The 23,603-nt window shown below is 41.7% G+C and overlaps 1 protein-coding gene across 8 annotated transcripts in view; it reads left to right on the top strand.

Annotated features, from left to right (window-relative positions):
• Positions 1-1,774: 1,774 nt before the first annotated feature.
• The window catches only part of cadm1b (cell adhesion molecule 1b), a 177,547-nt gene continuing 155,718 nt past the window's right edge, over positions 1,775-23,603 (top strand). For 4 of the 8 annotated variants that reach the window (XM_037085574.1, XM_037085582.1, XM_037085589.1 and 1 more), the window contains exons 1-2: positions 1,776-2,018; positions 14,250-14,362. In XM_037085574.1, the coding sequence (XP_036941469.1) occupies positions 14,287-14,362 (76 nt within the window). In that variant the 5' untranslated portion in view covers positions 1,776-2,018; positions 14,250-14,286. Of the gene's footprint in view, positions 2,019-14,249; positions 14,363-23,603 lie in introns of all 8 variants that reach the window. The other 4 variants (XM_037085624.1, XM_037085633.1, XM_037085607.1 and 1 more) reach the window with 2 other exon arrangements.

Here is a 23,603-nt window from a genome sequence, read left to right on the forward strand (position 1 = left end):
TCTAGATATATTTTATATAACATTAGGAGACTGATTGTACTTTTTGATATATATGAAGATGGACAACATGGCAGCTCTTCGAGAGTGAAGCTTGCTTGATCACACCCTCGTAGCTGGCAGCAGTATCGGTCATTAATCTCGCCCCATCCATGTTAGCAGGAGGGACATGGGCCGAACCAAAAAAAGGGAAAAGTAGACATCAAACAACTTTTTTTCCCCCCAAAGATGGTTTCTGTCAGTTTATAAAGTTCTTTAGTTTAGGTCTGGGCACAAAAAAAACATGGTGACGATGAGTAAAAGATCATGTTTTGGCTTAAGATACCTGTTTCGGTCGTCACAAACAAGACTGCAACCGATTTTGCAGAAACAGTAACTGCCAACATTTTTTTCCAAGCATCTGGGCTGAGACGTGCCCAGATTTCTCAAGACGAATGCAAAAAGTCAGATGAAATAAACATCATTTTGTGTAGCAGTAATTCTCATCCTCTTTCATCCTCTTCTTGTATCCCTCAGGTTTATCTTGGGACCCAGCATCCCTTTTTTGGGAAATACAGATATAACACAGCCCTCCTGGTCTGTTTGAATGGAGCAGTGTAAAGTATCCCATGTAACACCGTTCGCTTTGCTCATTCTAGGTTGTTAAGTAATTTGGAGTATCTTTGAGCACAATGGAGGGATGAAACATACTTTTGAGAGCTCGAGAGCTTTTGTAGCGTGTCTGGGGAGGACTATACACCATTTCAGAATAATAATGTGGGATTTGTGACTTAAGAGTTTTGCAAAGTGTGGCCTAGCTTTTGGGATATTCTGTGTGGCTGACTGTACATGAACCCACTTCAGGCCTAAATCTCCAACTTGCTGCTGGGATCGCTGATACTTACAGATAGTTACAGTGACTTATACGCAGTGGTAGTGGAAGGCAGGTTCTAAGGCAGACGGTAAGTAATTGGCATATCAATCATCTGTGAACCAAGACTGATGAGTTGACGTTTCACCAGAGAATACAATGGGTATGTTGGCTCCATCGTTATTTCTCACAGTGACCTGTTATCTCACACGGAGGAAATATAAAGCAGAATGCATCCCCAGTTGAACGTTCATTGATGGCGTGTGAGCTATAGTAATGGGTTTTATTAAGTTCCACTGAAGAGGGAAGAGCATATTTAATTCAATTCCACTTTCTCACTTAGAGTAGATTAGAACAGGTTGGCTCATTTTCTCTTTGTCAGATTGAGAGGCGCAAATCTTGCAGGCAAAGTGATGGCTAAATGATATCAGAAACAAAGCTGAACAAGACGTTGAGGAATGTAGATGTGAGCAGTTTCGTTTTTTTCAGACATGCTGGGCGATGCGGCTTTGTAGAACCTATTGGTTGGCCCACAACTATGGAGCAGAAACAACTATTAGATGAATCACCAGGACGTTTTGTCCAGACATTAATGCTCCCCAGAAGATGATTCTTGACTATGATGATGGGATCTTTTCTCTTTCTCCATGATGAGGCTCTCATTGGTTCATCTGAGTGAAATATTTCAATAACCATGAGACAATTTGCTGTAGATTTCAGTACAGCCACTCATGTCCCACTGAAGTTGCAACTGACTGTTATCATGCCAAATGATATTTTGTCAAATGTGTTTATGGCCAAATACCAGAAAATTTTAAAATATTCCCATCAGTCTCAGCAGCACTTGGTGAGCCCAACCCTGGTCCCAGTGTTTTACCATTCATTACCCTCACCTGTCTGTCTCCGCCCACCTCCACCTGCACCTCATCTTCTTATTAGTTTGGCTTGTATTCTAATTCCAGTCCTTAGTTCAGCGCCTGTTGAGTCATCTGTTCTGTTTCCCTGATCTTCCTTTGTGTTTGCCTGTTCCTGCCATTGCTGTGATCCTGCATTAATCTTCAACCATTACACTTCCTGGCTGCCATCCCCTGCATTTGGATCCACCTTCTCTGCTCCAGCATGACACTTTAAGCCACCGCCAGGACAGCCTTTTTGGCACCATCAAAAACAGGTATTCTTTAAAATTACACATCTCATCCTGTAATTCAGCAGTACATTTCTGCTGTATTCATTAGGTAAATGTCTGTGCTAATAACACTGTATACACTGTATGCCAGTTAGCTGCCAAGATAAACCAGTTTTGTTTTGTGAATACAGCAGCAGTCCTCATACATCTTAAATGCCACCAGTAGAGGACTTGATCACGGTGATATATTATGATCTTTGGTGGAGAATTGTATCTTTGCATCTCATCAGTATGAATCTTCTCTGATCCTGAAGCCTAGCCATGTGAAAAGTACTATTGAATGAAATGATAATACAAAGCTCCATCACTCTATTGTAAGCAGGGCCTAAAGAGAAACAGTTCGCAAAAGGTAAAAAGTCGATTCATGGCCTGCAGCGACATCCACTACTTTTATCTCACCTTTTAAAGACTGCCACTGGATATCAAACCAAAGGTCAGGTCGAGGATGAGTGAGGCGGTATCTGGAGGCCGAGCCAACGATGAGAGCAGAGGCCGGCGGGCCTCACCGTGACAGTGCAGATGGTCTGCCCTTATGTTTGCTGAGGAGTTTATTTTTCTTATTTTTCTCAAGGAAATGTTCTGGGAAATAAAACATTACTCATGAAGACATAAAATCGTTCAACAGATGAATATTTTGTTTTAATATGTTTTGAGACTAAAACTACATGGAGAATGATTTAAAAACAAGAAAAGGTGTAAGGTTACTGTAATAAGTTGAGTTTTATTGAAAAGGTTATGGAGGGTCAGATAAGCCTTATTTAGGAACAGTTTTTCGTCTGAAATGTCACCACTACACGCCATATTCCCCCTTACGAATGCCCAGTCTCCTCGCCTGAGCCAGCACAGCTAACAATACCTGAGCAGCTGTGCTAAATCAATTCTTATAAGGCAAACTAGCCACAAGACATAAATTATACAAATGTGTGACACGGTGACATAGTGTGATGTCACAAAGTCACGGAATTAAAGATAGGATTGCTGACGAGACGTTTGAGGAGCAGTGTTCTGTGGGAGAGAGGAGCGTCTGTTGTTGTGGGCTTAATTCTCAAGATCTTTTACAGGCCTTATAGCATCATAAATGTCATCTAAAATAAATTTATTGGAGCTTTTTTGTAGTTAAACTCTAATTATAAAATTTTGCTACAGAATTAATTAAATACCAATATTTGCACAATCTCCGCCTCATGAAGCCTCCTAATAACATTTGACCAAACCATTTTGTAAAAACTGTGCAATGTAGCTGGTTCGTTCAAATAATTACAGATCTATTGCATCATAATTTTAGATTAATTGACTTTCAGACTGCGTTCATGCCACACGCTCGTATACATAATGTGTGTGTGTGTGTGCCTGTGAGGTAAATGGCAAGAGGGAGAAATATTCTTCAGAGGTTTTAAAAATAAGATGTTACTCATGTCTTCATCATGGCACCATGATGTCTGGACGTCTACTGTGGGGGATTATGACCAAACCTGCTGGGTTTTGGGAATACTGACAATATGTGAACACAATTTTTAAACGCCTAATGAGTGTGTGTGTGTGTGCGCGCTCAGTCAAAACACTGGGGTGTTACACATAATGTTATTCTGACATGTCTCCCCAAGTGTTTATGGGGCCAACATACCAGGACAGAGCATGTTGCTCATGAAGTATTTTGACAATTAGGGTCACTGCACAAACACAAGCCATCAGTCTCCCCTGCTTGTGTTTTGAATAATTCAGTGTGCAAATTAGTTAATGAAACCAATTGCATTGACTCATCATATCTCATTTCAAAATGTGGCCTCCTTTCAATTCACAATGATTTGCTGTCTGGTTCATTTCACAGTGTGTAGCATTGTAATTTTGACATTGCTTAATTATTGTGGGTCATCGTGATCGAGTTATGTGTAACAGCTCTGGGAAACACAAAGACTTGGGTGCAGAGAGCCATACAAGACACAGTCCACTAGCATTCAGTATTTAAAAAACAAACCATCAAAACATGAAGCGGAGCCAGAGATATTGCCTATCTTATTCCGTGCCATCTTCCATCTTTTCAGAACCCACGCCTACATGACCCACAGTGCAATTTAGACACTGAGTGACATCACTGGAGGGAATTTATCAGATCACATGCAGCTTTCTCTGGAGCTACACAAGGCTTTATACTACTTTTCACATATGCAGTACTTCTCCCCAAGACCTGTAAACATACTTTAATATCAAATTGGTGGAGCTGCCCTCAAATGAAATAATCTATAATATCTTTAAAAAAAATATAGATATTTTTTATTTGTCCACAAATGTAATTGGTCTGTAAGCAGCCCTGGTTGATTTATGCAGCTCTGGTTGGCATTTAGCAATGTCTAATAACATTTGAATAACATTAAGGTGACCATCCATATAAAATACCCTGATCAGATCTGTCTTTTTCCCTAATGGGCCAAAACTTAAAACTTAATGGTCGGGCCAAGGGCCAAAAGCCAACATATGGAAGCCCATCTCTGCCAGTTAAATAAAATAAATCGATGAAAACTTAGCCTTGATGAGAAAAAAGCTCCTTTTGTGAGTCATAATTGACAAATTAATTAGACAAATGCTGACTTTCTATCTCACAAATATGATTTATCAGGGGAATATTTTACATTTAGGGAATATTTTCATCAATCTTTATTTTTTGAAATGTAGAACTGGTTTTAATAGGCTTTGATGCAAATACATATCACTTGCATCATTAAGATGCAAAATGGTGCAGGGATCCAAAGTTCTCTTAATTGACTTAAAAATAATTAATAATCGGGTATCCTTCATATTCCCAAGCGTATCCCCAAGAGCATTTCAACCTGATGCTAGATGGCAGAACAGAAAAAAATAGATTAATCTGTTTTACCAGCAGCAAAATCAGGGACAGGTATGTGATAAGATACAGATGCGGACACGCAAGGGTGCAGGAAACACACTGGGAGAGGCGCTGAAATGAAATGTTTGTTACAAGAATAAAACAGGAAATACAATAGGCATACATCAACAGTTGTGTTGCACTTACACAATAGAAGTGCTTATACTTGCATATCAGGACGAGCTGCCTGCTGTACACAGTATGAAAGGCATCAACACAGCTCGGAGAGGACAGACTCATTCTCTGTATTTCGTAGCTTTTACTTTGGGGTATTTGCTAGTATGACTCCTCTTTACTTACAGTATGTGCCCCCCCCGATGTCTTTGTTGCAGTGAATTACAGGCCTGATGACACACACCACCGCGGGGCCCTGCCTATGGAGTGACAACTGTAGTGCTGTGGCCATTCTTTTAGTATAATCTCCCTATTTGGAGATTTACAGCAAGGACGGCAGCGCAGCGTGGCGGCAGCTCTTCCATGCGTCACCGCTCCGTTTTAAAGCATTTTTCTGAGAGCATGAATACAGCAAATGAGCTGCTGCAGTGTCAAGGAACGAAGGTCCTTTATATTCAAACGGCCTCATCCTCATGACACCGTCCTCGTGTATTAGTAGCTGGGACTGTAACTGAATGCTGGGAATGAACTTGGTATGATTTCTTTATAGACGGCATATCACCTTAAGTTGAATATGTTCCTTCAAATTCGGTAAGAAATGACAATGAGGAAAAAGACAATAAAAAAAAAAAAAAACCCAATGTCAAGAATATCATTTATCTGAAAAATGAAACTGGTAATAGAAATCCCACAAAGGTCTGTTTGGGGAGGAGACCGAGATGAGCCCTCTGATTAGAAGACTGTCATCTTTGGTGCAACACTCCTCGGTTTTGAAAAGCATTGATTGTAGGACAGAAATATTCTGAGCATCCGTAGAAGAAAAGAAAACAGAAAATAAGTACTTTTCTCAGTGGCCTCAGGATCCTGATTGCAAAACGTATAACTGTGATGTATTTGGCACAAATCTTGCCTTTCCTCTCTGTGTTTTTCTTGCTCTTGAATGTCACTTTTCCAATTTAAGAAATGAGGGAAAATCCACCTAAATATATGCTGATCAGTCATTTAAATGGTTAATTTGTTTAAAAAAAGAAGTGTTGGCATCTAGTCCCACTCTTACTGTGATTCAGTCTTTGTTTGGTGGAGATAAAGCATTTAAGGAGATCAAGGCCAATAATCTTACATATCCAAAGCAGCTATCTTATTTTATCGAAGGTCAACCAAAGCTGTGTTCAACCAGCCCTTTAAAAAAACAAAAAAAAGACTACTCATATAAAGATCTGAGTGCTTTGGTTACAGGAAATCAAAATAAGCAAATGGGGTGAATAGCTTATATTTCAGAATCACCCTCCTTTCACCACATTTATCCTGTTCAAATCTTCTTTTTATTAGCGGATGTATTGTTCTTTCGCTCAAATCTTCATCTTTTCATCAGCTCCTTATTTTGAAAGTTGATGAAAACAAACACAATGTTAAACATACAAAAAAGTGTGACATTTAATAAAGAGGCAGATGAAACGGAGACATTCTGCTCATTTCCAGGTTCAAACTTGTATTTTGAGTAACTACTAGAATAGGTTTACATGCTTTAGTGCTCCAAAAACACATCTATACTCTCATACTGTCCAGAGCTGCATCACTGTATTCCGCCTACATCTGAAACTCTCCTGTCACTTTAAGGCCCCACCTCCTGAATAACCAGTCTGATCTGATTGGCCAGCTCACACACGCCTGACCCAGGCAATGCTAACAACAACAACAGAGAATCTGTGCTGAATCAATTCTTATGCGGACCTTGACCTTTCTATTTTTCAAATGTTTTTACATGAACAAGAACATGTGTAAAACCCTAAAAGAAATTCAAAATGATAAAGCATGATGGGTATCCATTAATTTTGAGTCATCAAGTTAGGTTGGCTCCAACACATCATTACTATATGCAATGCTAAAATAATACAATCATAATTCATATACTATTAAAGTTAAAAGTAGAATCATCAGGATTTGCCCAAGCAGACATTTGCAGTTGGTAATGCATTGTAAATTATCTATAAATTCCCTCGAATGTGTTAAAACTGAAGTAACAAGCCTGTCAGGAGTAAAAGTATAGAGTAAATACCAAAAAAAATGTACAGTAATGGAGGTATTTGTGTTTGTCACCTCTCACCGCCGACGATGTGGCCACTGTGTGCTGTCATTGAACTTAATCATCTAACAAACTGTGTTAAAAGTTTGGTTATATTCCACTGACATCAAAAGTTTTTCTCATTAAGAATGAAAACTCCATGTCTGAGCACTGGGATAGAAACACAACAATTAAGTATACATCATTACAATCTCAACATTATTATAGTTCAACACCTCCAGTTGTGCTCTAATAATTGGGTGAATTAAAGCAGCTAAAAAAGAGAGAAAAGGACAGAATCAGATCTTTGACAGAGAGCAGCTTTGCTAGATTTGAAATTCGACACAACTCTTTTTAATTACACTTAACTTGGGGAAACTTGCTTCACGTACCCTTTGTACTAACAGAATAAAAGGAGAGAAATAAAAAATATGAGACTCCAATTAAGTCTGGCTAAAACACTGCTTTTCACACCTGATGAAATCCTGTCTGTTTTCATAAAGACCCTCACACCACAGCTCCCATTCATTTATTAAATAAGGGAACTTTTTAAACACGGGGGAGGAAAAGTAATCTGTAATGCCTACTGCTGCTCGATGAGCTGTGTCCTCCGCACGGAGGAGCTGATTTAAAAGGTGAGTAACAGAAGCCTTATTGGATGGGAAGAATTATTGAAATTGGATTGCACACGGTTATTTATTTGTAAGTTTATTCAAAAAGGGAAAATACAGATTAGAGTTGAAGCACAGGACATGCAACAGTTGCAATGTTTAGGGCGTCTCGCTGAGGCTAATTTTGCTTATATGCATTGACATGTACGACTATATCACAATAAATCACTGTCATGAGAAAAGCAAATGGTCCAATTCGAGTCCCAAAGTTCAATGGCGTGAAACAGTAGAAGTGAATTCTCTTAAAATAAAAGATGTCTGCTCATTTCAGCAAAAATATCAAGTACAATAGAGCCTATAATTCTGGCTCCCTTAAAGGCCTGCTCAGCAGAACAGAGGCAGCACAAGACATTGTCGTGTAGTATTATCATAACAATGAAAATTTACATACAAATTAGGACACTGTAAAGCCCACTTAACAGTTTACAGGCCACTAACTATCTAATTAAACCATCAAATTAAAGCTGAAATAATAACTCATACTCCTGCTTCCATGTAAGGCCCACTCAGCAAGAAAGGGGACAAAAAACATATTAGAAAGAAACAAGTCTCAGCTCAACTCTGACTCATTGTTTTTACTTAAAAATGTGCAGAGACTGGTGATAATATCTGTTAAGGTTCCACCAACTTTGTGCGCATTAAGGCAGGGAGACCATTTTTTAAAGGAAAAGTTCAGCCCAAAGAAATTCTGTCATTATCTCCTCACTCCCATGCCAGTGGAAAGTGGGGTGACTTGTCAGAGTCATCAAAACATGGTTTGTTTTAAAATGTGAAAAAACTGAAAATAAATGTAAAATGGTTCCGTACAGCTTGTTCGGCATAATCCAAGTCTCCAGAAGCCCCGAGATCCCAGAGTGATATGAACAGCAATAGTTACACCCTTGACATGAGGGTGAACGCAAGCACTTTTAGATCAGCAGCTGCAGTAAAAGTTTAAGCTTTAAGGGAGTAAACAATGTATTATTAAATCTTTTTGGGATCTATGGGTGTCTGGGTAATGGATTATACACTAGACGAGCTGCATGAAGCCTTGAAGTTTCTTTTTTGCCGAGAGGCTCCAGAAGTGAGTGGGAATCGAAACCTCACCCAACTTTCCATCGGGATGGGGTTGAGTAAATATTGACTCATTTGTCATTTTTGGGTGAACTTTTCCTTTAATGTATTCTGGTGTTGAACTGTCATTGCTTCAGTCACGAGTGAGTCAGTGAGAGTCGTACAAAATCCACAACAAGCTGGGGAGTTCATAAATTGATAGCATCTCTCTTGTGAACTAGAACTGGAAACCCTGTTGTGTTAATGATCGAATCTCATTTCTTAGTTAAAAAGAGAAGGTTTTTAAAGAATATTTCAACTGTTTTGAAATGACTCCACCATGAGGTTCGACTCTGTCTACAGTATCTGTCATGTCTAGTAAACCAGTTGTATGAAACAGGTTGAAAGATATTAACCTCTCCCTGTTTTCCAATACATCGGCAGGGAAAAAAAAAAATTATATTAAGGAGTGATTGGATGTTCCTAAGCCATATTATTGTGTCTTTGATTTCAGTAATTGAAAAATGAAATTATTCTGATGTGTGAAAGCATAGTCTTAGAGACTAATTTGCGTGTCCAATAGGATTACAGATGATTGCTACATGCACTGTCAAGGTTAAAGCATTTTATTGGATTTTCTGAGGTTTGATTCCTGCTCGGTCGGTCTTTGGTGTCTATTCTGCAGGGTAATCATTGGAACTGAACAGCACAGACCTTGGGAGAATACTGGTTGATAGTATGTTCTGAATTGTGAAAAAAACCCGGCATGTAATGAACTAGATATTTAATTAATGTTGAGATTTAAGTGTCTGACAAGATGAATCAGTGCCCACACAAGCAGATGAGGAGTCGAACTCCTGATCTGAACAGCACCTCTGGGACTGTTGGGGTTTTTACCTCTGGCTTGAAAACCTACATGAGAGCCTGCTGTAGGTCTTCAGAGTGAAAAAAAAAAAAAAAAAAAAGTTGTCCCGCAAACCAATTTGGCATACGTGTCAAATCACTCATCTGGATTTTCGAAGATACATGCTTTGTTTACGGGATGTTTCTGCTTAATTAATATGCAAATGTGTCCTAATCCTCGTGCGATTTTAATGCTATTTGGAGGAAAGTGCCGGAATGTCCTCAAACTGACTGAGTCTGATAAAACGTTCGTATCTATTTGAGCACTTTGAAGCAGCCGGTTTTTTCAACATCGCACCCAAGGTTACATTTTCTTGGTGCCGTTGGAGGCTTTGGTGGCTGAACATGGTTTTATGTGGCTTTTGTGTGTGCTAATATTACTGATATATTTTTTTTCAATGATTTCACTCTCAGTCTGAAGTGGAAAAATATAGGCAGTAGTAGCAGGCTGTAGCTCAGGAGGTAGAGTAGGAGCAGTAGTAAGTTGTAGCTCAGGAGGAAGAATAGGAGTAGCAGCACCACTAGTAGTAGTATGCCATAGGGGGGCCCCACATGGGAGTAGTGTGTGTTTTCTCCTGTTAACACTGCCACAAGTAAAACCCACAGTTTCCCACCGTGGTTCCTGCTGGGTATTAGGTGCTACTCTTTGATTACCACCTTACCCTTCATCTCAGACCTGGGGACTTATGCCAGTGTGACCATCGTGGTCTGAAACAATTTGACCAGTTCCCTCAGCCCGGGTGCTAGCCTTTCAACCAGCTATGCAAAAACTGGTCGACCAGCTCGTTACTAGTAAGACCGACCTGAGCAAAGTGGCCAACCAGGTTAACCCAGCAAGTACAGTGACCTAATGACCCGCTAAACTTTGAAGCTGGCTCTAGCTAGATTTTACAGCAGGGTTGAAACATGCAAGCTTGACAAATCCTCCTAAACAGACACTTCAGTTATATGAAATAAACATGATAACACTGTAGACCTGTAACCAAGAATGAGCCCGTTTGGAACGATCACGCGAGGAGCACGACTGGTGCTGTAGATGCACTCGAGTTAATCTGGATGTTCCCTGTACAGGCTTTAAGGGCACGTCAGACAGGAAAGATACCCCGAGGTATATATGTTGGATTAGATGGATCACTCGAAGCAGATAAAAAGGTGGAAGTGGGTCAATACCATCCTTTCAAGCTCTGAAAAGGTTTGAAGTGGCCGAAAAAATGCAGAGTGTGCGTCTGAGTGTTTCGGAGTTCAGACTAATATAAATCGCAGCGCTGAAACAATATTTCTCTTCCACACATATTGAGACAAGAAAGGCCCACTCAGGCCCCATCCAGCCAACTTGACATACACTATACCCTGACAAATTTATTACCATTAAGCCTCTGTAAGGTACCACGTGACTCGTGATTTATTACGATCACCTGCTGTAGGCCTGTGTCTGCATGTGGCTTTGGGAAGGGGATGCAAGACTGCCTGTGCGTGCGTTGACTGATAAAAATGTGGAGCATATGTCTAACAATTAGGTGTTTACGAGTTTTCTGCTGGGGGAAAAGACGGAGAATGATGAAGATCATTACAGTATGCCATTAACATACATTTATTAAGATTTGTAAAACACTGAACTCCTGAACAGCCGCACATAATGCAGTGTACTTGTGCAGGTCTGTTTGCTCTCTGTGGCAAACAAGCGGTCTGATCACCCTCCTAATTAGTATTGAATTATCATAAAATAAGTTGAGAGTATCAATGCAGTTCCCCTCTGCGTAGAAAATACAGGATTTCCTTTCTTGAAAAGCGTATATGAAAACACATGATTGTGATTTATAAGCCGTTCCTACATGTATGTAAGTGTGACGCGGCAAGAAACCAACCAAGCGCACATGTTTCTTCCCTCGCAGGCACAGAGAATTGATGACCTGTGGTGATATATTTGGAATATAATTTCCTGTAATAATTTGCTGTGGTGGGGGAGAAAGAGTGGGACCTGTGCAGTATAACCATTGTGCTTTTAGAAATGCTGTTTGGCTAAAATAAAGCAAAAAAGAAAATATGTGAATATGACTCCTGCTTGGAGAAACAGTTTTTCCGCTATGATTACAGTCCATTATTCTGCCCTTGGTTCCATGTTACATATCCTACACGTGTGGTTCTGTGTACACATTATGTGCAGTAAATTGAATTTTACATACCCCTGCCTCCTCACTTACGTGGTCTGCGCATGAGAGAAAAGAAATCTACATTTCATTTCAATAAGCCTTGTTCTTGCGCAGCCATTGGGGGTCACTTACAAGGGTCTGATTCAATTATTCTTCCCTTCACAACAGGAGGAAAACATTTTCATGGTGAATGGTTTGCTTAAATAGATTACCATCTCAAATAATTCAATTTCCGTTAATTTGATTGATTTCATACCAAGGGGGAAAAGAAATCTTAATTTAAAACCATTGCATTTCTAATCAAACATTAACTGAGAAAGAAGCCCGGGTGAGAAAAAAAATTAAAGAAAAAAAAAAAACTTTTATTACCAGTTTCCCCCACTAATTTAAATAGAAAATGCTGATGGCTGCCCTATTAAATGGCACCGGCAATATACGTGAAATAAACCACCTTAACCGTTTGCATGCTGCGTGACAGCCCCTTACACAACACACAGATTGAGCGCACATACAGGGAATCTATGACTGGGCATTACTACAGAGGATCCAGATGAAGCAGTTCAGTCATCTGATCCATTCCCATCCATTATTCATCCCGCTCGGGGAGACAGAGACGCTTGGGCTTCTCTTCTCAGAGAAGAGACCCAGGAACCCCATCTATTCTCATGAGCAAAAGGGAAATGCCATGCGGTATAGTGGAGTGAATCACCAGGGAGTGAAAAACAAAAAAAAAAGTTGTGGTGGTGGGGGGGGGGAGTGCAACAAGAACTGCAATGAACCAACAGCAACACTGTAAATCAAATCATTACAAATCTGGGGGGTTGGGTGGGGGAGAAAAAGTTACAAATGTGAAAAACACAAAATCCAAAATGTGGAAATATTACTTATTGAGCCCCCCCCCCCTCAAAAAAAAAAAAAAAAAGCAGATGCACACAGACGGACTGGCCACCTAGCTATGCGGTGGGAAAATAAAGCAGGCGGCCGGTTGCTGCGAGGGAGAAAACACCTTGTGGAGACATTGTGTGAGTGGCAGGCAGAACTGGCAAGCTGCCACAGATAATAACATCTGAAATAAATTTGATGTGTGGAATTCAATCTGTAGTGATAGGGACGGCTGCAGCATTAGAGTGAAGCTCTAAATGCTATCTACTCATCCATGGAATGAGGACTGACACGCAGTCTCAGAGAATAGATTGTGCAATTAGCAGCCTTTGTGCTGTTTTGACACAATGAAAAAAGGGAAATGAGATTCACCGTTGTCATGCACCGTTCTCCGAGGCGCTGCGATTCCCATAAGATATTCCAGATGTACTTCTTCCTGTTCTTTAGGTGAGAATAAGTTTCCCAAAGAAGAAGAGGAAGAAGGGGGGAGGGAGGTGGGGGGTGGTGAAACATTACCAGATATAATAAAGCAGACAAAAAGAGAAGGAGGTAGAGTTCAGTCGGTCACAGTTATTAATAATCTCTAGCATTTCATTTCCGTTCAAGCGGTGGGTGATTTTTTATTTTTTATTTTTTATTCTTTTTTAAATTGTCAAATTCTGATGTGATTTTCTTTTTCTTTTTTCTTTCTGTCTTTTTTTTTTTGTTTGAACACCTTCTCCAGCTACAACGTGTAATACACCAGTCAAGGACAGAGGGGGCGCTCTTTGAGTAGGCATTGAGCACCACGGCCATCAGAACTAGTGATGCTCAACAAACTTTACTGATTATCCCTTAAACGAAGCTACAACACCTCTGTGAACACATTCTTACACTGGATAACGTAGTTTAACTTGAATAACGTTGATAAAAAAAACATATAGTGGCATAAACGTGTGTTTTTATGACTGCTGATGAAGGATAAACGCCCTTTAAAAAAAACAAAAAAAAACAACAACATTTTTTTAATAACAGGCTGAAACATACACTCCGTTTAACAAACAGCAGCTTACGCAGCTTTTTGCTTCACCGCTGTCTAATAAACATACAGTGAACGCAGTTACAGCCAGTGCTTCTTGTGGCTGGTCTCACCCACACGAGCTAACAGACTATAACCGTAAAAAAGAAAATTACTATAATATTCCCTGTAAAGTGTCTGTGTTTCTCGGAGGTGAGTTTATGGTTACCTCACCGCGCTCCATTTGTATTTTTACACTTCCCCTGGTATCTCTGTAATGCAGCTTTAGTGTTCCTGTTGAGGATTACTGTACGGTGTGTTCAGTGAGCAAAAAAAAAAAAAGAAAAAAAAAGAAAAAAAAAAAAACATCACTAAAAATGTGCCACAGTAATACTCCTGTATGATTTTATAGGCCTAGATGTCATTGCAACATAATGCAGCCCCAATATGATAGCAGGCTCCCTGCTTTGAGCCCTCCCTCCGCCTCTCATGTGTCTACATTTTCATCCCATGGCCGTCTCTAGGTGATTTAGCGCCGCCAGTCTCAAGCAGGTGTCCAACATGGCGATCACGGGGAGCGGATCTCTCGCTATTTCTCTCTGTGTTTTCGTGATTTCGGCGGCGTTTCTCCCGAAAGGTAAGTTTGGATTTCTTTTTTTTTTTTTCCTCTCTCTTTTCAGCCGCCGTTGTGTCTTGCGGGATGCAGACATCTATCCACGGATGAAGCCAGAGGAGTGCGTGCGTGTGTGTGTATCTGAGTGTGTGTGTGTGTGTGTGTGTGTGTGTGTGTGATTGAACCAGGGGGTTGGAGAAGTTGTGCGGTGCGTTGTGCGCGCTGGATGCGCACACAGGCAGGGTGCTTGGGAAAATCTCAGCATCACTTTTTCTATCGCTCTCGGTATATCCGCGATGGTTTTGTGAGCTTCCAGACTGTTTGTCGACTTGTGTGGGGATGTTTTTTTTTTTTTTTTTCTCTTGCCCGCTGATTGATGGGGTGTTGTCCTGACTTAGTGGTAGTACTACAACACGGGGCTTACAGAAGGACGGGAGCTATATATATATTAAAAAGTAAATGTTTGGTGCAGCACAATAGGCGGAGAGAGAGGAGAGGGGGGAGTATCAGCGGCGAGTGTCGCGGCGAGTGGAATCGTGCAGGATTCGGAGCCACGGGGCAAGTTGAAGGCAGCGCTCAGTGAAACGTGTCTCTTTACCAACACCGCCACCATCATCATCACCTCCGTCAGATGATGGTCACGAGAGAGAACGCGCGCTCGGGTCCCGTTTTTTTTTTCTCTCGGTCGTGCCGCATGATGGAAAAAAAAAATCCCTCCACAGTCCAAACTCATCTCCAGAATCTCTCAAGTCTGCGCTTCAGGTGCGCTTTAGAGCGAAAGAAAAACACGCATTGCAGCTCTAGTCTCTCACAGTGTCCTCTCTGGCCGCACAACTGCAGCCTCTGATGCCTGAGTGTGTGTGTGTGTGTGTGTTCCCCCACCGCAGTCTTCACTTCTTCTTCTTCTTCTTCTTCTTCTTCTTCTTCTTCTTCTTCTTCTTCTTCTTCTTCTTCTTCTTCTTCTTCTCGTCAGTGAGGCTGGAGATGTAAATCTGCTATGTCGCTGTTGGAAGAGGAGCGGGGGGGGGTTATTTATTTCTTTATTTTTTTTTGCAAACTGCATGAACCAGTGGAGCCCTGAACGAGCACGACCATTGCAGTCAGTCCGATCATTCGCCCCCCAACACACACACACACACACACACACACACACACACACCGCCACGTTATTCCACCGCGGTTGCATCAGAGTTGCATGCGTCAGTGTGTGTTTTTTCTTTTTTTTTTCCTTCCTTTTCCTGGAAATCGCATCCGCTGACAATACTGACGCATGTGAAGCGGTAACACATGTCTTCATTAAATAATCATAATCACAATAAATAATTATAAAGATCTGTCCCAGCCGGTTGGCTGGACGTTGTAGTTGTGCTGTCAGCCCCCCCAGCGGTGGTTTTGAAATGGCAAGCAACAGTTGCGATGGCAGGTTCACACTTTTGAGGAGTGACTCCTTCTTTTTCTTTTCCCCCACTGGGGTGTTAAGACATTGAAATTAGTGGCTGCTCACTGTGCACAGCATCTGCATCAGCCATCAACAGGTCTGCAGGGACTCAAAGTGTGTGCGCGCATGTGTGTGGTTGTGAGTGTGTGTGCTGACAGTGACAACCTGCCCTCCCCTCCTTCCCCAAGTCCTCCACAGAGTGAGCCCACCAGTGATGGGTTTCTTTCCCTTTCGTTTCCAGCTCACCGCTTACAAGCTTCCATTTCACAGTCGTCGAATTTATTACGGCCTGCGTTGAATACCAGTTGAATGACATTTACAGCATTGTCTGGCGCTTCCGTGTCACATTAAGTTAATTAACCTCTCAGTCAAATAAAATAATGCGTCATGAACGTGCAATAACGGCCCTCCGGCTCGATCCACGCGGGGTGTGCTGCGGCATCAGGAAAGCTGAATTTGTGCTCTCAGTTCAGGTTTAAAAAAAACAAACAAAAGAAAACAAAAAAGGAAAGAATAATAAATTCCCTGCACAGGAGATGATCTGACCTGAGGGTTTTTCTTTTGTTTGATTGTCTTTGTGCCAGCTGCTGGGAGCAGAAGCAGGGCCCAGCCTCGTGCTATGGTGGAGTGCTGACAGTCTGCTTTTTGACAGCTTCCAATTTTTCTTTCCTTCATAATCCAGCATGAGTTGATTTGAACTTTGTCTCCAAACAGCCCCGCTAACTGGATTGCTGCTTGACACGATAGGCGTTGGGTTTGTTATGAAGATACGGAGGGAGGGAGGGGGGGAGGGCTAATTAAAGAAGGAGTAAGAGAAACTTGTTCTAACAGTATGCAGCGTGACTCATAAAGCTCATGGAGCGCCCTCAGATGAGCATCCGGTTATGAAACGCTGAGACTTTGCATTTCAACAAAGATTCTGTTTAGCAGGATTCCTCTCCGCACGTCTCCTGGGGCCCGGCCTGTTGTAGCATATCAGATGGTCGAATTTCAGAAGGTTGCATAATCCCACTTATTGCCAGCTTAAAGTCATTCGTCAGGGCTGAGCGATGGTGAAGCGGATCAATACGAGCTGTCATGACGCCTCACGGCGCCGCTGAAAGACGGGATCTCGGAGAAACAAAAGGAAACATACAGTTGTTAGGGTGCTCTCTCGGATGCCAGTTGGCACGTGACACGATGAGTAATTGAAGATGTCCATCTTCTGCCGCGTATGGTGGGGTTTGGCTTTGAATCTGATGCAGCTGAGATGTGCAGTTGTGTTTGCCTTCCACGTGTGTGTGTGTGTGTTCTGGAGGTTGGCAGTGTTTTTATTTCCTCATGTTGTGACACGTGTGTTGAACTACTTGGGTCATGTTGCATTCCAGGGCCTTACAGGACGTTTATTCATATCTTTGCATGCATAGATCTGTTGAGCACTATAGAAAACACTCAGATCCTTGAGCAGCAGCACAACAGTGTGAAAAGGTTCCAGTTTCACTAGAACTACTCAGTCGGAAAAATGTCCCCTGTGAGTGTTACATTATTATACAGTCAGTGTTATCCTGGATTATGTTTCTTGATGCAGTAACACTGTATAAAAGCAGTTGTTTTAATGTTTCGAAGTTGGCGCTGCAGCGATTAGTCGATTGAGAGACAGTTAATCGGCAGCTATTTGGGGAATCGATCATTCGCTTCACTAATGTCTCGAGCAAAACATGTCAAACGTGTGCTGGTTCCAGCCTCTAAATTCTGGAGATGTGCTGCTTTTCTTGGTAACTTATGACAATAAATGAAGAGCAAGTGGGTTTTGGACAGTTGTTTGGACAAAAGATGCGATTTGAAGCGGTCACTTTGGGCTCGCGGAAAGTTTTGAGGAACATGAGGAATCCGAAAGCAGATTAATTAATCATGAAATCAATTGTTAGTTGTGCCCGATATATATGTAAGCCATACCTGCCAACACTTTGTATTTTTATCCCCTTTCTCCCGCTAATCTTTCCATTGGTCATTTCTTCCTGTTTGAATAATCAGAAGAATGAAATGGGTGCTTCTCAGTTTTCTAGTGTGGGATGTGCGTCTTCTTACCTGGCAACCCACCCCAGAGGCAGAGCCTGACCCTGCCTGATGTGTGTCACTCGCTCGAGCCCTCCAATCCGCTCAGTTTGCCATTGAGAAGAGACAAAACCGACTCTGAGAAGAGGAAATACACCTGCATGTGACACTCCACTTGGTGCGAGACCTTTCTCTTTATTGACATATGCCTCCCGTCTCACTGCCACTCTGCAGACTGTAGTCCTGTGTCAGGTTTATCCTTCTTCTTCTTTGTGAAGGGGACAACAAAATAGTATCCTATAATGTAATGTGATATCTAAAATATGAGACTACCGGGGGCCTGATGTTGGCAGGTGTGATATATGTGTTCCCCTGGATCGGGCAGATAGGGAAAAAAATCTTCATCTGAGGAATCTGTTCGGATCTGGGGAACACACACATGAATTTTATACAAATGCTGACTTACAGTGCCACAGGTAGAAGCCGAACATGATGCCCTGGTGCCATATACATTTTGACAATATCATAAAAGGAATGTAATGGAGCCAGACTTCCCAAAAGGGGGTAAAACTGAACCATTCCACGCGTTGTCAAGACTGCTGGGTGTCTGGAGGGAAAGAGTGTGAAGCAAACACATATTATTTTCCTCATTTTCCTCTCGAATGTACTGAAGTAGGACATATAAGGTGGCATAAAAGAGAAAAATACCGAAAGTATAAGTACATCAAAATCCTACTAAATTACAGCACTTGAATAAATGTACAATGATTATTGTCATAAGTATGACAGAAAATCATCAACCGGTACAAGTACTCTGGTTTTATGCGTATTTTGACATTCATCAACTACTCTCCTTCCCCCACCCTGTATAGCACATGGGTGGGTAACCTACAAAACAACAAGAATGATGGGCAAAAATCCCTATATATTAAAGGTGCATTATGTTGTTTTGGGGAAGACACTTAAATCAAAAGAGAAAGATTTTTTATCCTTTCTTTATGCCTAAACAAACTAGAACTCTTTTCATGACTGAATAAACAAGCTGACCCTCTGTCTTACTTGTGGTGGACCCTGCCACCTTTCTAGCTTCAAGCAGTGAATGAACAAGGTCTTCCTCCAGGGAAAATATGGTCCCCAGAACAGTCATGGAAAGTTTGTAATATTACCTAGTAAACATTAAGTCAGCGAATTTCTCCTCTATAAACCACATGATGCCCCTTTTTAATCTGCTGGGTTCTTAGTTACTCACTTCCCCCACAAAAGATGCCTCTCAAAGCTGAGGAATCTGCTTGTTTGTCTCATTAACCGTCAGACTTTAACAGATCACGATCACAGAGGGTGCAGAAAAGAGGCGAATCCTCCAAATCGAGGCGCTGAAAGCAGAGAAATGTTTTGGCAGATTTTGCTCTTTAAAAAAAAAAAAATAAATGACTGAAACAACTGATCTGTTGTTCCAGCTCCACTCCAGAACCGCGTGCAGTACATTAGCGCCATCTCTGCAGCGAGCTGAAGAGGTCTTCTCTCTCCGCGATCTGTATGAAATAGCACTTATATGGGACCTTGTTTCAGGATATATTTAATACCGCACCTAATGGCCCATTGATATGTGCCTGCTTGTGAAGTATTTCATCGCCTGTACATTGAAATCACCGCCGTACATCATTTGTAAGAATAATAAACTCTTCTATTTAAAGAAATTGAATTTATTGCTCATTAAATTTACATTAAACTCTGCTTAATAAGCCTCACTCTAATTGCTAGATAATGCATGGCACTACTTTATGCGGTGGCAGCTAATCATACTGGTGAGGAGGGAGGGGCGGGAAGGAGAGTTGGCACGGAGAGAAGGGAGACATTTTAACCAGCGGTTATCAGATGTAACACCCTTAGTGGTGTTGGCTTCACTGAGGACATCGCACCTCCAGGCTGTTTTTCTACTCTCGAGTTTTGATGCTGTGTGTGTGTGTGTGTGTCTGTGTGTGCATGTGTGTGTAGGAAGGCACAAGGTCTCACCTGAAAATTGAATGTATTTAAACCATTATTGCCTTGTCTGACCGTGGCAGCGTGTGAATGTGCGTCCACCGTCAAACTTCACACTCTCTTTTGAGAGTCGCTCGTGGATGTGAGAGCCGAAGGGGGGGCTCTCGCTGCGGTGAATAGGCAGATTTCACGTTGGTTTTGTCCTCCCAAGTCAGGGGTTGTAGCCAAAGAAGACGGTGGTGATGGAGGTCCACGCTGCGAAAAAACATCTTTCTGTCCTTGACTTTTTTTTTTTTTTCTTTTCAGTCTCTGAAAGACTTCCAATCTCTCCTCGAATAACATCACCTTGGGTGCTCTGTACAAGTGTTTTTGTCCACGTACTTTATGGCGGGACCTTCAAGTAAATACTGTATCTGGTTGTTTTGTCAAGGTCACGGGAGCGCTGCCGTGGGACGCGCTATCACTTTGAGTGGTGTAGTAAATGTATGAAGAAGAGAGAAACTCTGGACATTTCTAAGTGAGGGATTTGTACTTCGGTGTCACACTGAATGACAAACTGAGGATGATCAAAAATGTGTCTGCGTGTCTGTCTATCTGTCAGCGCTGAAATGTAGTAAACAGTCAATTAGAGGAAACAGACAGATGACAGGTCCTTTCATGATTGTGGGGACAGAAGCTCCCATTCATGACTGTGCTGTGGTAATGAGGAGGAGAGCTGATGTCTCCGCTTATGAATATGACATTGTTCTCTCTGTTCCCTGGATCTGAGAGTCCTCACTCTATTGGCTGCCATGCTTAGACGGTGACAATCGGGTCCACCAAAAAAAAACAAAAAAGAAGAGGAAATGCAATGTTTTTGTTTTGAAAAGGGTGCAGAGTGCACATTAGTATGGGTGATGGAGCAATTACAAGCCACCATTAAGGCTGCGGAGCCGTCAAAGCACAGCACTTTCTTGAAATGAAGAACTCCATTGGGTAGACATCGCCATATAACCTGCACCGTATTGCAATTCAAACAAAAAGAAAAAAAAAAATTGAGAATCCAGTTCGATATAAAAGGCTAAAAGCGATCCCCTCTCCCCTCCCTTTTGTGCCTTCCGCAGTGATGTTCGGGGAGGTATTACAGATCATCCTCCGTCTGACCATTCATCTGTCGCTCACTCATAACTACACAGATGCCAGTAATTGTGTTTTTTACTAAGGCTGGATGCGTTTCAAGTTTTGATACCTTTAAACCTTCCCTAAATTTTACTACAGTGTGCCGGATTGCCAAATAAATTTGAAATAAAGTAGTACAGGGACCGGGAGGGAGAATCCATCTGCTGCATGCTGTCACTGCTGCCTGTTTCACCAAACCTTGATGGCAAAGTAGCGCCACCGTGAGTTGGACTTTTTTTTGTAGTCTCGAAAGATATTGGGGTGGATTGCAGTGATATTTGGTCCGTGCTGTCCTCGGGGGCGACTCCAATCGTCCTCTCAAAGTGCTTGTTTTTGCCTCTGACAGGCTGAGGTTGTCAAGAATCTGGCAACACCACGGAATCGATTCAAGGGGAGATGGAACTTTTTTTTTTAATAATCACATCCCTTTTGTAACAAGAAAGGCAAGTCTTGTTCATGAGTTGTTGCAGTAAGGAGACGGTAGAAACAAAAAGAGGAGTTTGGGCTTCCTAGATTTACTGATTTTATGGACCTAGACGATCAACGACTGTAACAACTCACCAAGGTTTCCCCTTTAACGTTTTATCTGCTACCGTCAACATTTCCATCTGTACATTCTTTTTATGATCTATAACCAAATGTCAAACAAAAAAAAAAAATCCAACCAACTCCCTCAGCTTTACGTTGTGCTTAATGCTAATTAGCAAATGTTGGTGTGCTTACAAGCTAAATGGGATGCTGAACATAGTAAACATTACACCAGCTAACAATAAGCATGTTAGCATTCAGCTCTGCCACTCACACTCCCTGTCAGTGCAGCAGTCAGAAGAGGGTGTGTCAGGTGTGGCTCTTTCTCCTGCCTCAAAACAGGCGCAGGTAAAAACCACAAACAGGGGTCGTCACACTAATATTTCACGGAATGCATCTTCAAAAATTTGACTGATGGCTTCAGCAGGACTCCTGCAACATTTTGTTCACTTGTTGGATTCCGTCAGATTTTGGGGATGCATCTCACATTTTCAGAAATTACACTGATCAGCCCTACATAATTTGCTCACTCAACCATGTGTCATATGTAATATCTGAGCCGCCAATGATCCGGTTCTCAACAATATTAGATAATATATTTCATCAGAGCATCACAGCGTTCAAAATTACACTGCTTGTGCCAAAGGGGAACCGCAATTAGGGCCTAAAAATAGGAAAATGATATGCAGTGATTGTATCTTTTCTTAAGGATCACCCAAAAGGTTTTAAAGAAACTGCCCTGTCTTTAGTTCAGCCATAGCGAGAGAGAAATTCGACAAGAAGAGAACCTTGAGAGTCTCGGGCCAGAACTCACAACATTAAGACTAAATAACTGTTGATCAATGTGCAGTAGAAAGAACTCATTCTGGGAGAGGAGACTGAATCTCTAATCAATAAATTCAGTTATCGAGCGCCCACTAATCCACTGCTTGAACTGGAATGAAAAAGGGTTCCATCGGTCTGCCTGAGCAGCAGCTGCGAGGCGTTTGGGTTTTGTGTTTGAGCAATGAGACGGTGTGTCGCGTCATAGGTTCTTGTTGTGGTCACCTTTTACAGATATTGAGTTAAGGGGCTGTTTGGGCAAACGCCCCCTTCGGACCGGGCCTATCAGCCACACGCCCACTGCTGTTTGAGTTCGGGCTGCTCACTTCTGTGGAAATCCGAAGGCGGGAGATTTACTCTGTCTGGCAGAGCTCAGATGTGGCATCTCAAACAACAGTGGAGGAGCAGAACCTTTATGTTTCCTCTCCGGGCTTGTTTGGGCAGATCTGAGCCTGATAAAATAACCAGCGTGCACCTCGAGTCCCCTGTAAGCAGCTGCACACAGGTGGAAGTAATGCAACGCCGCTGGAGAAAATCAAGAATACATGTACTCGGAGAAAGTGCCAGCAGAATGCAAACGCTACACTAATCAATAGATCCTATTGCTAATAAAAAGGCATAGCGCTGCTGATGCTGTACTTTACTCCCAGATAAGAATAAAAAAATCTAATTCTCCCAGATTCTTGCTTATATACGCTGAAATATTAGGACAGGTGCCGTGCTTTCTTAACAGCCTCCCCTGGAATCAGGCCCTCCCTTTCTTGTCGGAGCGCTGTTTGCAAATTCATTTATGCAGACTGAATGAAATATTATTCCCTTACACAGCAGGAAAGAGCTAGACTAGGGGACAACATTAGAATAGCCCGGTACTTCCAAGTTTCTGTGTTTCTTTTCAGCAGTGCCTCCATTGCACCCTAATGTTCCCCTAATTTTATTTGTGCAGTACACTCAGGGATGCCAGCTGGAAAGAACAAACAAGTCTTACAGAAACAACATTAAATACACTAAAGGGCCAGAAGAATGGATTGTTGTATTCAGGCAATAGCCTTGAAATAATTCGGTGCTACGTGAAATGTTTGGTTGTGATGAAATGCCGCTTTTTGAAACTAACTTTAATTAATCGTTTAGAAGAGAAAAATGACACTTAGATATCCAATTAGCAGTCTAAAACCCAAAGGTGTTCTGTTCACAGTCATATAAAACAGAGAAATAAGCAAATCCTCCCAAATGAGAAGCTGGAACCTGAGAAATGTGGGCAGTTTTGGTTTTGTCGATCATATTTTTGTAATTTTACTCATCGGTTAA

This window comes from Acanthopagrus latus, chromosome 2 (genome assembly GCF_904848185.1).
Source record: "Acanthopagrus latus isolate v.2019 chromosome 2, fAcaLat1.1, whole genome shotgun sequence".
NCBI lineage: Eukaryota > Metazoa > Chordata > Actinopteri > Spariformes > Sparidae > Acanthopagrus > Acanthopagrus latus.